General features: G+C 50.4%; 1 protein-coding gene across 2 annotated transcripts in view; it reads right to left on the bottom strand.

Moving 5' to 3' along the window:
• Positions 1 to 7,950, bottom strand: part of LOC139274340 (mast/stem cell growth factor receptor kita-like) — a 40,520-nt gene extending 32,570 nt beyond the window's left edge. For both annotated transcript variants that reach the window (XM_070891244.1, XM_070891254.1), the window contains exon 1: positions 7,841 to 7,950. In XM_070891244.1, the coding sequence (XP_070747345.1) occupies positions 7,841 to 7,928 (88 nt within the window). In that variant the 5' untranslated portion in view covers positions 7,929 to 7,950. The remainder of the gene's footprint in view (positions 1 to 7,840) is intronic.
• Between the last annotated feature and the right edge of the window lie 5,106 nt (positions 7,951 to 13,056).

Here is a 13,056-nt window from a genome sequence, read left to right as displayed (position 1 = left end):
GTTCCCCAGAGTTGGTACACAGTGTCGTTCCCCAGGGTCGGTACACAGTGGTGTTCCCCAGGGTCGGTACACAGTGGTGTTCCCCAGAGTCGGTACATAGTGGTGTTCCCCAGGGTCAGTACTGGGACCGCTGCTTTCTGCAAAGTCTCTGCTCCACGGCTCTACTCAGTGACCTCCCGCTACCCCCCCGGCCCAGTGTGCACCCCCCACCAGATCAGTGCCCCCCCGGCCCAGTGTGCACCCCCCACCAGATCAGTCCCCCCCCCGTGCCCCACCCCGGCCCAGTGTGCCCCCCAGCCCATTGCCCAGTGTGCCCCCCAGCCCAGTGCCCAGTGTGCCCCCCAGCCCAGTGCCCAGTGTGCCCCCCAGTCCAGTGCCCAGTGTTCCCCCAGCCCAGTGCCCAGTGTGCCCCCCAGCCCAGTGCCCAGTGTGCCCAGTGTGCCCCAGCCCATTGCCCAGTGTGCCCCCCAGCCCAGTGCCCAGTGTGCCCCCCAGCCCAGTGCGCAGTGTGCCCCCCAGCCCAGTGCCCAGTGTGCCCAGTGTGCCCCAGCCCATTGCCCAGTGTGCCCCCCAGCCCAGTGCCCAGTGTGCCCCCCAGCCCAGTGCCCAGTGTGCCCCCCAGCCCAGTGCCCAGTGTGCCCAGTGTGCCCCAGCCCATTGCCCAGTGTGCCCCCCAGCCCAGTGCCCAGTGTGCCCCCCAGCCCAGTGCCCAGTGTGCCCCCCAGCCCAGTGCCCAGTGTTCCCCCCAGGCCAGTGCCCAGTGTGCCCCCCAGCCCAGTGCCCAGTGTGCCCCCCAGCCCATTGCCCAGTGTGCCCCCCCAGCCCAGTGCCCAGTGTGCCCCCAGCACATTGCCCAGTGTGCCCCCCAGCCCAGTGCACAGTGTGCCCCCCAGCCCGTTGCCCAGTCTGCCCCCCAGCCCAGTGCCCAGTGTACCCCCCAGCCCAGTGCCCAGTGTGCCCCCCCAGCCCAGTGCCCAGTGTGCCCCCCAGTGCCCAGTGTGCCCCCAGTGCCCAGTATGCCCCCCAGTGCCCATTGTGCCTTCCAGCCCAGTGCCCAGTGTGCCCCCCAGTGCCCACCAGCCCAACGCCCAGTGTGCCCCCCAGTGCCCAGTGCCTCCAGCCCAGTGCCCAGTGTGCCCCCCAGCCCAGTGCCCAGTGTGCCCCCCAGCCCAGTGCCCAGTGTGCCAACCCAGCCCAGTGCCCAGTGTGCCCCCCAGTGCCCATTGTGCCCCCCCCAGCCCAGTGCCCAGTGTGCCCCCCAGTGCCCCCTCCCCCTGCCCGCTGCCCATCGCGCTCCAGGAAGGAAGTGGAACCTTACTGCCCACTGGGCAAACGGAAAATGTTGTAAAAGTTTGAAATCATTCGCGTTTGGAACTAATTTTTTAAACTTTTAAAAGTTAACAGCCCACACGTGGTGCTCCCCAATTTCAGCCCCGATGATTCTCTGATTCTAAAGGAGCAGGGACATGAAAATTATGGGTCTCAATTTTCCCCAGTGATTTGTGCCGTTTTTTTGGCCTAAATTTTAAAGTCCAAGTTTCCCCAAAGATTGTGTGCCAGCGTAACTCAGTTAGTTACGGTTTGTTTGAGACATAGTAACCTGATATCTGCGTCATTTTTACACAATTATGCAAGTTTGGCCAACTTCCATTTCTCCGAGGACAGCGAATGTGACCACTCCTAAAAAACCTTCTGGGCATTTACAAAAAACCAGCGCACGTCAAAAAATCAACGCAGAAAGACACCGTTGTGTTTCGGTGAAGTTTTGGAGGGAGTCACGAACACATAAATACACATCATCGGGCTTCATTTTTCCAACTGAAGATGCAGAGAATGGAGCTTTCGTGCAATTCTTTAAGTTTGGATAATTTTTAAAGTGCCACGCCCCCACCGGACATCTCCAAACCGGGCTCGAGGGTCGGAGCGTCAACCGGCAGAATCAGTCCCTCGCCCGCACACAGGGGCTCGGGGCTCGGCTCGAAAAGCCCAGCGGGGTGGGCTGGGGGGTGGCGGGGGGTGGAATCTGAACTGAAGGGATGAGAACCCTTACACTATGTCACTCTGCATCAAATAAATCCAGCGGGGGGAGGTTCCCGATCTATGCAAACCCATTGCACATGCTCAGACCTGGGTGTGGTCCATACTGGGACATTGACCTTGGGGAGCGAGACAACAAAGAAACTTGTCCTGCCTGTCGTTTTGAGCTTCTTGCAAAGATACAATTTAATCATGGGGGCAATAGTGACAATGTCATACTACGTGCAAGCCTTCTGCATGATGGTGCTGCGGAGGAGACAATTGATTAGACACCATCGTGTGAGGAACCTCAGAACATGTAGGATGATGGGCAGGAGGCCTTACCCACCTCGGGTATATTGAGACAGGTGTTAGTACCTGCACCTGAGTGATGCAGACTGTGTCAGAAGGCTGCATTTCCACAAAAAAGTTGTAACTGAGATCTGTGAGTTCGTGAAAGCAGACCTGCAACCTGGAAGCGTCAGGAGGATTGCTTTGTCAGTTGAAGTGAAGCTTCCAGCTGCACTTTCATTCTATGCATCTGGATTGTTTCCAGCTACAACTGGGGATGTGTGCACCATTTCTCAACATGCAACACATGTCTGCATTCGGCAGGTGACTGCTGCAGTATATGCCCGGAGGAATGACTACATGTCCACCCAGGCAATGCGTGAAAGGGCTGTGGGCTTCTCCAGGATTGCTGGTTTCCCAAAAGTACAGGGCAGTATTGATTGTACCCACATCGCCTTGCGTGCATCTTGGGAGGAATGCGAGTTGTACAGGAACAGAAAAGGCTTCCGCTCCATTAATGTGCAACTCATGTGTGACGACATGAATCGCATCATGTCAGTTGATGCAAGATACCCTGGGAGCACCCATGATGCATTCATCCTATGCAAGAGCGCTATATCTACCATGTTTCAGCAGCAGCCAGAAGGGCAGAGCTGACTACTGGGAGACAAAGGGTACGGCCTGCCACCTGGCTCATGATGCCCTTGCGTATAACCCGGACGGAAGCTGACCGGGAATACAACATGTCGCACATTGCGACGCACAGCATAATAGAGAGGACCATTGGCATCTTGAAACAGTGTTTCCGATGCCTGGACCATTCTGGAGGCTACTTGCTATACTCCCCTGAGATTGTCGGTCAGTTCACTGTTGTGTGCTGCATGCTGCATAACTTAGTCATGAGGCAGCAGCAGCTGGTAGCGAAGACCCACCTGAGGTGAGAGTGGCTGATGATGATGAGGAAGCTGCAGATGAGGAGGAGGAGGACGAGGAGGAGGACGAGGAGGAGGAGGAGGAGGAGGAGGAGGACGAGGAGGAGGAGGAGGAGGAGGAGGAGGAGGAGGAGGACGAGGAGGAGGAGGAGGAGGAGGAAGCCATGCAACTACCTGAACCCAGAGTACGATGGCGGAGGAGAGCGGGCCTTCGTGCCCCTTTAACGATTGCTCGAGCCTTGCACCAGCAGCTCATCCATGAACACTTTGCTGCCGAGGGCTCAGCGGCAACTATTCCGTAATGTGAATTGTGTTAATGGAACAAATCATGGAAATGATTCTTGTTTACTTCAAAATCTTGTGTTAGTAATGGAACAAATAATGGCAATGATTCAGTTATAATTTAAAATATATTTTTTTCAAAAGTTTAAGAAACATTTGTTTGTACTTACCTTTAATAAAAATATTCTTGTATCAAACTTTAAAGTTTTCAGTTAAGATCACTTACAAACTTTAACATTGCTGACAAATCTAAGATCACTTCAAACTCTAAGATCATTAAAAACTTTAAGATCACTTTGAAACTTTGAAACTTGTAAATTTATATAACTTACAAAAATGTTTAATTTGAGAACAGTGACAACAGTAACAGCAATAATAAAAAGAACAGCAGCAGCAAAGAAAGGCAGCACCCATCTCTCCTCCACCTTATTCTCAGACCGCCCGCTGCACTTGGTGTTGGTGACACGCATCGTTTCTTGGGTTGGTACCAAGCTTATTCTTTCGAACATCTCGGATATTGCGCACTTCTTGATGGGGGGGGGGCGGGGGGGGGGAGGGGCGGTAATGTAGAAGGCCCGACTTGGGCCCCTTCAGAGTCTGGTCTGGGGATTGGAGTGGGAGTGGCAATTAATTCTGTCAATGGGCGCAGGGTCTGAGCGCGTTCCCCTATTGCAGCAGCTAACTCCGACATTCCCTCCCTCATGTGCCCCGACTGCGTCTCACCTACCTGCAACATTCCCTCCCTCATGTTCACTAACAGTGTGTCACCTACCTGTGACATTCCTCCCTCATGTTCACTAACAGTGTGTCAACTACCTGTGACATTCCCTCCCACATGTTCATTAACAGTGTGTCACCTACCTGCAACATTCCCTCCCTCATGTTCACTAACAGTGTTTCACCTACCTGCAACATTCCCTCCCTCATGTTCACTAACAGTGTGTCACCTACCTGTGACATTCCCTCCCACATGTTCATTAACAGTGTGTCACCTACCTGCAACATTCCCTCCCTCATGTTCACTAACAGTGTGTCACCTACCTGTGACATTCCTCCCTCATGTTCACTAACAGTGTGTCACCTACCTGTGACATTCCTCCCTCATGTTCACTAACAGTGTGTCAACTACCTGTGACATTCCTCCCTCATGTTCACTAACAGTGTGTCACCTACCTGTGACATTCCTCCCTCATGTTCACTAACAGTGTGTCACCTACCTGTGACATTCCTCCCTCATGTTCACTAACAGTGTGTCAACTACCTGTGACATTCCCTCCCTCATGTTCACTAACAGTGTGTCACCTACCTGTGACATTCCTCCCTCATGTTCACTAACAGTGTGTCAACTACCTGTGACATTCCCTCCCTCATGTTCACTAACAGCGTCTCACCTACCTGTGACATTCCCTCCCTCATGTTCACTAACAGTGTCTCACCTACCTGTGACATTCCCTCCCTCATGTTCACTAACAGTGTGTCAACTACCTGTGACATTCCTCCCTCATGTTCACTAACAGTGTGTCAACTACCTGTGACATTCCTCCCTCATGTTCACTAACAGTGTGTCAACTACCTGTGACATTCCCTCCCTCATGTTCACTAACAGTGTGTCAACTACCTGTGACATTCCCTCCCTCATGTTCACTAACAGTGTGTCACCTACCTGCAACATTCCCTCCCTCATGTTCACTAACAGTGTGTCACCTACCTGTGACATTCCCTCCCTCATGTTCACTAACAGTGTGTCACCTACCTGTGACATTCCTCCCTCATGTTCACTAACAGTGTGTCACCTACCTGTGACATTGCCTCCCTCATGTTCACTGACAGCGTCTCACCTACCTGTGACATTCCCTCCCTCATGTTCACTAACAGTGTGTCACCTACCTGTGACATTCCCTCCCTCATGTTCACTGACAGCGTCTCACCTACCTGTGACATTCCCTCCCTCATGTTCACTAACAGTGTGTCAACTACCTGTGACATTCCCTCCCTCATGTTCACTAACAGTGTGTCAACTACCTGTGACATTCCTCCCTCATGTTCACTGACAGCGTCTCACCTACCTGTGACATTCCCTCCCTCATGTTCACTAACAGTGTGTCAACTACCTGTGACATTCCTCCCTCATGTTCACTAACAGTGTGTCACCTACCTGTGACATTCCCTCCCTCAGGTTCACTAACAGTGTGTCACCTACATGTGACATTCCCTCCCTCATGTTCACTAACAGTGTGTCAACAACCTGTGACATTCCCTCCCTCATGTTCACTAACAGTGTGTCAACTACCTGTGACATTCCCTCCCTCATGTTCACTAACAGTGTGTCACCTACCTGTGACATTCCCTCCCTCATGTTCACTAACAGTGTGTCAACTACCTGTGACATTCCCTCCCTCATGTTCACTAACAGTGTGTCACCTACCTGTGACATTCCCTCCCTCATGTTCACCGACATTGTATCAGCCACCTGCAAAACTCCCTCCCTCATGTTCCCGCAGTGTTTCCATTTCTACTGAGAGTGTTGTTACTTCTCCCGACAGTCCTGATACCTCATCACCCACCCGACTATTGGTGTCCAGGAGTGATCGTGTAAGATCAATGTTCTCCGCACTCATTGCCATCATCTGAACCACATCTGTTAGATCCTGCACCTGAGGAGAGCGCTGTCGAGCTCTCCTTCCCCTCCTCACCCTGGGTGTGGCTCACTGCATCCCACTGGGACCCACAGCCTCGGACAGTGGGGCCCTGGGTGTGGCTCACTACATCCCACTGGGACCCGCAGCCTCGGACAGTGGGACCCTGGGTGTGGCTCACTACATCCCACTGGGACCCGCAGCCTCGGACAGTGGGGCCCTGGGTGTGGCTCACTACATCCCACTGGGACCCACAGCCTCGGACAGTGGGGCCCTGGGTGTGGCTCACTACATCCCACTGGGACCCACAGCCTCGGACTGTGGGAACCCATGGAATGTCCCAGCAACACTCGTACCACTCAGGAAAAGGGTTGGCACCTCAATGGGGGACACCTGCACCTCCTCCAGAGTGAGTACAACCCCTCCCCCTCACCCTCATGCTCTTGGTCTGGAAGGTGGGATTGGCCCGTCTGCGTCTCAATCTTCTGCATCGTCAAGGTTGGCCTCAAGTTCTGCAAAATATAACAGAACAGACAAATGGTTAGCAGCAGAGGAGGGGCCAGGGTGGGTGGTAGGAGGAGGCTCACACAGTGCAGGCAGCAGGCTGATTTGAAGGACCACGATGAATGATAGCACATTGCATCAACTGAAGTGTAGCTGATGGAGACATCCCCATGAACCGAAGCGTGGCTAGCCCGCGCGGTACTTAACATTTAGCAAAGGCAGACTGTGGAATTTGCAGGACTTACCCTCTCCCTCGAGTGTGGGCCCAGCTTGTGTCGTGGTGATTGCTTTTCTCCAGGCAGGACCCATCAAAGCAGTGAGCCTCTCTTCCAAGGGTGTCAGTGGGTGCAGGTTTACCAGGCTCCTCCTGTTCGAGTTCTTTCCCTTTTGTTGTGTGCCAGCTTCCTCTGCAAAGATGAAAACATAACTTTTGAGGGAGGGTGTCTTTCTGCTGGGTGGGACATGCAGCTGGTCACATTTACAATTGCAATTCCATTGAATAAATGAAAATATTACTTACACTGACTACTTGACCAAGGTCCTGCCACTTCTCTCTGCACCGACCTCCAGACCTCGGGGTGGTCAGCATTGCACCGTAATCTTCTGCAAGTTGGTTCCAGCGTTTCTTCATTTCTTTTGGTGAAACTTATATGTGACATCTGCTGGTGTCCAGCTCGTGCCATCTGGCCTCAATCACAGTAACTAGTGCGTCCACTTCACCCTGTAAGGAATTCTAGGTCCTTGTGCCGCGTTGCATCTTGTATTGCAGCTCGGATTTTTCCAATGAGAATTAAAGTTCTCACACCCAACTGGTCCTTTACAAATGGCCGAAAGCAGACCGAGAGCTGTCCTGTACATGCGCGCCCATAGCAATCACGTCAAAAACGTCCATTTTTTTCACGCATGCGCAGAAGGGGGGCATTGTTTTTTCGGTGCAGACATTAGGCTCCACCCCCTGAAGATACAGGGCAGGATGCGTGGCCCCAATTTCAAACAATAGAACGGGGAAACTTGCTACTTATTTTTTTGGAGTTGAGGCGTAACTCTGGCAATACGCTAAAAAAACGGCATTGTGGAAATTTGAGGCCATAGACCTTACGTACTTCCTGAATACCCGCTGAATGAATTCATTAAACAGTGATACAGTAAAACTGTGATTGGTGGAAATAAGACACTTACTGTGTGTGAGAACAGGCGGAAGGAGAAACACATAGAAACTGAACATCAAACCAGCTGACATTTTGCTGCAGACAAATCGTCGACTCATTTCACAGATTCACTCTCTTTCCCTGTAAGAAATACACACATAGATACAGATATATATTGTACCAGAAAACCACCAGACGTAAAACTGAGGCACATTTCTTCAATATGTTTAACACTTCGGACTGTGAAGAAAAATAAAACAGATAAAACAGCTTACCAAATGATTTCCTCACGCATGGGAACACCATCGCCTCCAAGTTCCCCTCCAAGTCACATGTCACCCTGTCGATATTCTTGAACTCCCTCCCTAAGGGCATTGTCGGAATATCTTTGCCACACGGACTGCAGCGGTTCAAGAAGGCGGCCCATCACCAGCTTCTCAAGGGCAACTAGAGATGGGCAAAAATGCCAGCCTTACCAGCGACGCCCATATCCCGAGAAGAATTATTAATAAAATACATTTGAAAGACTTTTAACAGGCCGTTATGCACCCCGGCAAAAAGGTATTACAGGATACCATCTCACAAACTGATGTAAAACATAAACTACTGGTCGGGATTGGGGTTAAAAGAACTAGTTAGCAAAAGGAAAGTCTTGGTGTGACTATCACTAACACTGAGCCAAATCAGAGTTAACTTAGTTCCATCACACCTGACCACCGCTACATTTTGCACCTCAGTTGTGTGATCTATTTGACAGCCTTCCCTCAGGTTGGTGCTCTCTGTAGTGACCAATGAAACTCTTTGTAAATGAGGTTGTATCAAATCAGCAGCCTGGAGTTGGAAGCTATCTTGAGGCTGAGACTCATAGGCCTAGAAACTCGATGGGGCAGCGCCCATTTTTTGGGCACAAGCTGGATCCCTAATCTTCCAATATGGTGGGCAGCGATGTCATAGGGTTGAGATGATTGGCTTGAAATTGTCACAACCATCGTCGTCGCTCATTCCCACTGATACCAGTTTTACAGGGGCTCCTTACTGCTTCACTTGGTTAAATGCTGTCTTGATTTCAAGCACAGTATATAAGTACCAGTTCTTTCTCTCTAATGCGTGTGTGCATGCACATACACGTGTGTGCGTGTGTGGAACTGGGTTGGAGTGAAGCTGAAGAGACACCATTCCTTGTACAAGATCCCCCACTTTGTGCTTATTCTCTCAGCAGCATTTCTTGTTCTCTACATCTCAGGCAGAATCTATACAAGTAACTGATTCGCTCCAGGATTCGGTTCTCTCTGATGGATACAAAGATAATTGCTCACTATATTCTTCAATGGCGTCACTCCTTTCTATAGAGACATTGAAGATTACATCAGAGCAAGTTGTCCCGTTGTGTCTGTGCCAACACTTTGCTCGAACAATCCAAAAACTAATCCCACTGCCCCACTCACTCTCACAGCCCTAAATCTTACCCCGCTTCAAATATTTATCCAATTTTCCCTTAAAGATACACAAACGTATCTGTGAGAGTGTTCCACTGAGCCACGGCTGACACCTTATATACAGAGTCTTGTGTCAGAAAGTTAGGTGAAACTAATCATTTTTATATTTAGTGTTACAAATAAAACGTAGAATACCAACTCCGAAACACGAGCTAAAATGTTTTCTTATGAATCTTTGAAATGTCGGACAATAGTGAAATGGTGGTGGGCTTGTTTAATTGGTCCTGACTTTGGTCATGTGAGAGACCCAAAGCAGTAGATAGTTATCTTAGTGTCACTGTTTCGCATTAACCACATTTACATCCTTCACTGAACTGTCAAGGCCCAGGTAACTGTAAATGGGAAGTAATCCTTCCATTTAAATATTTCCAAACAGAATTCTTGAAAGGCAGTAGCGGTTAAATTGAATAACCCCTGAGAACGTGATAGAGCGTTCTAATCTCTATCAATCAGGACTCAACCCAAACATTCATGTGTTTCACCTCACCCTCACACACTTAGCACTTTTGCAAGCCTGCAACCTACATCTCACAGCTTGCACACACAGGCAGCTATTCAACCATGTCAGTCACATCACCCGGACAAATTGCACAATACTCACTGACACACTTCCATCTTTCTCGGTGGAGAAGGTAATGCAGAACCGGATGAAGCAGGGACTAACAGGAGGGGGTGAGGCGTGTCTGCATGTTGGAACCTCTATGGAGATACGATGCTGGCCATTTTGGGAAGGGCCATTGTTGAGGCCGTGGCCACCAGCGGGGCTGAGACCATTGAAGATAAGGGTATCCACATTCCTAATCCTCCTTCTCTCATCCCACCTCTGTCCCATCCCACAATCTCTTCTGACTGAGAAGCTGCAGATGGTGTAAACAAGCACTTCTTACTTTCTCCTCGCCCCTCACCACAACCCTTCACGTGTCACTTTTCATTTGAAATAGCCAGGAACTACAAGCTGCCCAGACAGTGGAGGCAGAGCAGGAAGACACACCGTCACTGGGTTTCACAGTCGCAGCCACCAGCTCACATACTGACATTGTGTGTAATTGCGAGAGGAAAGAGGTGGGATCTGCACACGGTGAGACACTGGGCACAAGTGCGCTGCAGCCAGGGCAGGGGGAAATGACAGCTCAGGTAGCAGCTCGCCGCAGGTTGAGGCCACGCACTAGTTCTGATACAGAGGACTCAGCTAATGACTTCGATGGGCCAGGCTACACCAGAGGCTGCTGGGTGGACACACCGGAAAGCCTGCCAGAAGCCTACCTTCAATGTTAAGGAGCATGGACAACTCAGGCACTAACTTGGCACAGGGCTTTGTGCAGAGCTTGGAGCCCATCCTTTCCAACATGGAACGGGTGGCTACCTCCAGCAGCACACCTGTGGAACCAACCAGGACACAGCGTCTGATGGCCAATGTCCCAGCTTCCATTGCAACACAAGCAGCACCCACCCAAAGTCTGAGTGTTGCAGAGGAAGCTCAGACTGTTGTCAGGTAATCTCAGCTTGTGGTCATTGGATCCTCAGACTGTTGTCAGGCAATCTCAGCGTGTGGTCATTGGATCCTCAGACTGTTGTCAGGTAATCTCAGCGTGTGGTCATTGGATCCTCAGACTGTTGTCAGGTAATCTCAGCTTGTGGTCATTGGATCCTCAGACTGTTGTCAGGCAATCTCAGCTTGTGGTCATTGGATCCTCAGACTGTTGTCAGGTAATCTCAGCTTGTGGTCATTGGATCCTCAGACTGTTGTCAGGCAATCTCAGCTTGTGGTCATTGGATCCTCAGGCTGTTGTCAGGCAATCTCAGCTTGTGGTCATTGGATCCTCAGACTGTTGTCAGGTAATCTCAGCTTGTGGTCATTGGATCCTCAGACTGTTGTCAGGCAATCTCAGCTTGTGGTCATTGGATCCTCAGACTGTTGTCAGGCAATCTCAGCTTGTGGTCATTGGATCCTCAGACTGTTGTCAGGCAATCTCAGCTTGTGGTGATTGGATCCTCAGACTGTTGTCAGGTAATCTCAGCTTGTGGTCATTGGAGGCTCAGACTGTTGTCAGGTAATCTCAGCTTGTGGTCATTGGATCCTCAGACTGTTGTCAGGTAATCTCAGCTTGTGGACATTGGCAGCTCAGACTGTTGTCAGGCAATCTCAGCTTGTGGTGATTGGATCCTCAGACTGTTGTCAGGTAATCTCAGCTTGTGGTCATTGGATCCTCAGACTGTTGTCAGGCAATCTCCACTTGTGGTCATTGGCAGCTCAGACTGTTGTCAGTCAATCTCAGCTTGTGGTCATTGGATCCTCAGACTGTTGTCAGGTAATCTCAGCGTGTGGTCATTGGCAGCACAGACTGTTGTCAGGCAATCTCAGCTTGTGGTCATTGGATCCTCAGACTGTTGTCATGTAATCTCAGCTTGTGGTCATTGGATCCTCAGACTGTTGTCAGGCAATCTCAGCTTGTGGTCATTGGATCCTCAGACTGTTGTCAGGTAATCTCAGCGTGTGGTCATTGGATCCTCAGACTGTTGTCAGGCAATCTCAGCGTGTGGTCATTGGATCCTCAGACTGTTGTCAGGTAATCTCAGCTTGTGGTCATTGGATCCTCAGACTGTTGTCAGGTAATCTCAGCGTGTGGTCATTGGATCCTCAGACTGTTGTCAGGCAATCTCAGCTTGTGGTCATTGGATCCTCAGACTGTTGTCAGGCAATCTCAGCTTGTGGTCATTGGATCCTCAGACTGTTGTCAGGCAATCTCAGCTTGTGGTCATTGGATCCTCAGACTGTTGTCAGGCAATCTCAGCTTGTGGTCATTGGCAGCTCAGACTGTTGTCAGGCAATCTCAGCTTGTGGTCATTGGATCCTCAGACTGTTGTCAGGTAATCTCAGCGTGTGGTCATTGGATCCTCAGACTGTTGTCAGGTAAAGTCAGCGTGTGGTCATTGGATCCTCAGACTGTTGTCAGGTAATCTCAGCTTGTGGTCATTGGATCCTCAGACTGTTGTCAGGCAATCTCAGCTTGTGGTCATTGGATCCTCAGACTGTTGTCAGACAATCTCAGCTTGTGGTCATTGGATCCTCAGACTGTTGTCAGGCAATCTCATGTTGTGGTCATTGGATCCTCAGACTGTTGTCAGGTAATCTCAGCTTGTGGTCATTGGATCCTCAGACTGTTGTCAGGCAATCTCAGCTTGTGGTCATTGGATCCTCAGACTGTTGTCAGGCAATCTCAGCTTGTGGTGATTGGATCCTCAGACTGTTGTCAGGTAATCTCAGCTTGTGGTCATTGGATCCTCAGACTGTTGTCAGGCAATCTCAGCTTGTGGTCATTGGATCCTCAGGCTGTTGTCAGGCAATCTCAGCTTGTGGTCATTGGATCCTCAGACTGTTGTCAGGTAATCTCAGCTTGTGGTCATTGGATCCTCAGACTGTTGTCAGGCAATCTCAGCTTGTGGTCATTGGATCCTCAGACTGTTGTCAGGCAATCTCAGCTTGTGGTGATTGGATCCTCAGACTGTTGTCAGGCAATCTCATGTTGTGGTCATTGGATCCTCAGACTGTTGTCAGGTAATCTCAGCTTGTGGTCATTGGATCCTCAGACTGTTGTCAGGCAATCTCAGCTTGTGGTGATTGGATCCTCAGAATGTTGTCAGGTAATCTCAGCTTGTGGTCATTGGAGGCTCAGACTGTTGTCAGGTAATCTCAGCTTGTGGTCATTGGATCCTCAGACTGTTGTCAGGTAATCTCAGCTTGTGGTCATTG

Source organism: Pristiophorus japonicus, chromosome 1 (assembly GCF_044704955.1).
Source record: "Pristiophorus japonicus isolate sPriJap1 chromosome 1, sPriJap1.hap1, whole genome shotgun sequence".
In the NCBI taxonomy this organism is placed as follows: domain Eukaryota; kingdom Metazoa; phylum Chordata; class Chondrichthyes; family Pristiophoridae; genus Pristiophorus; species Pristiophorus japonicus.
The sequence above is the reverse complement of the archived record's forward strand: the minus strand, read 5'-3'. Positions and strand labels throughout refer to the sequence as shown.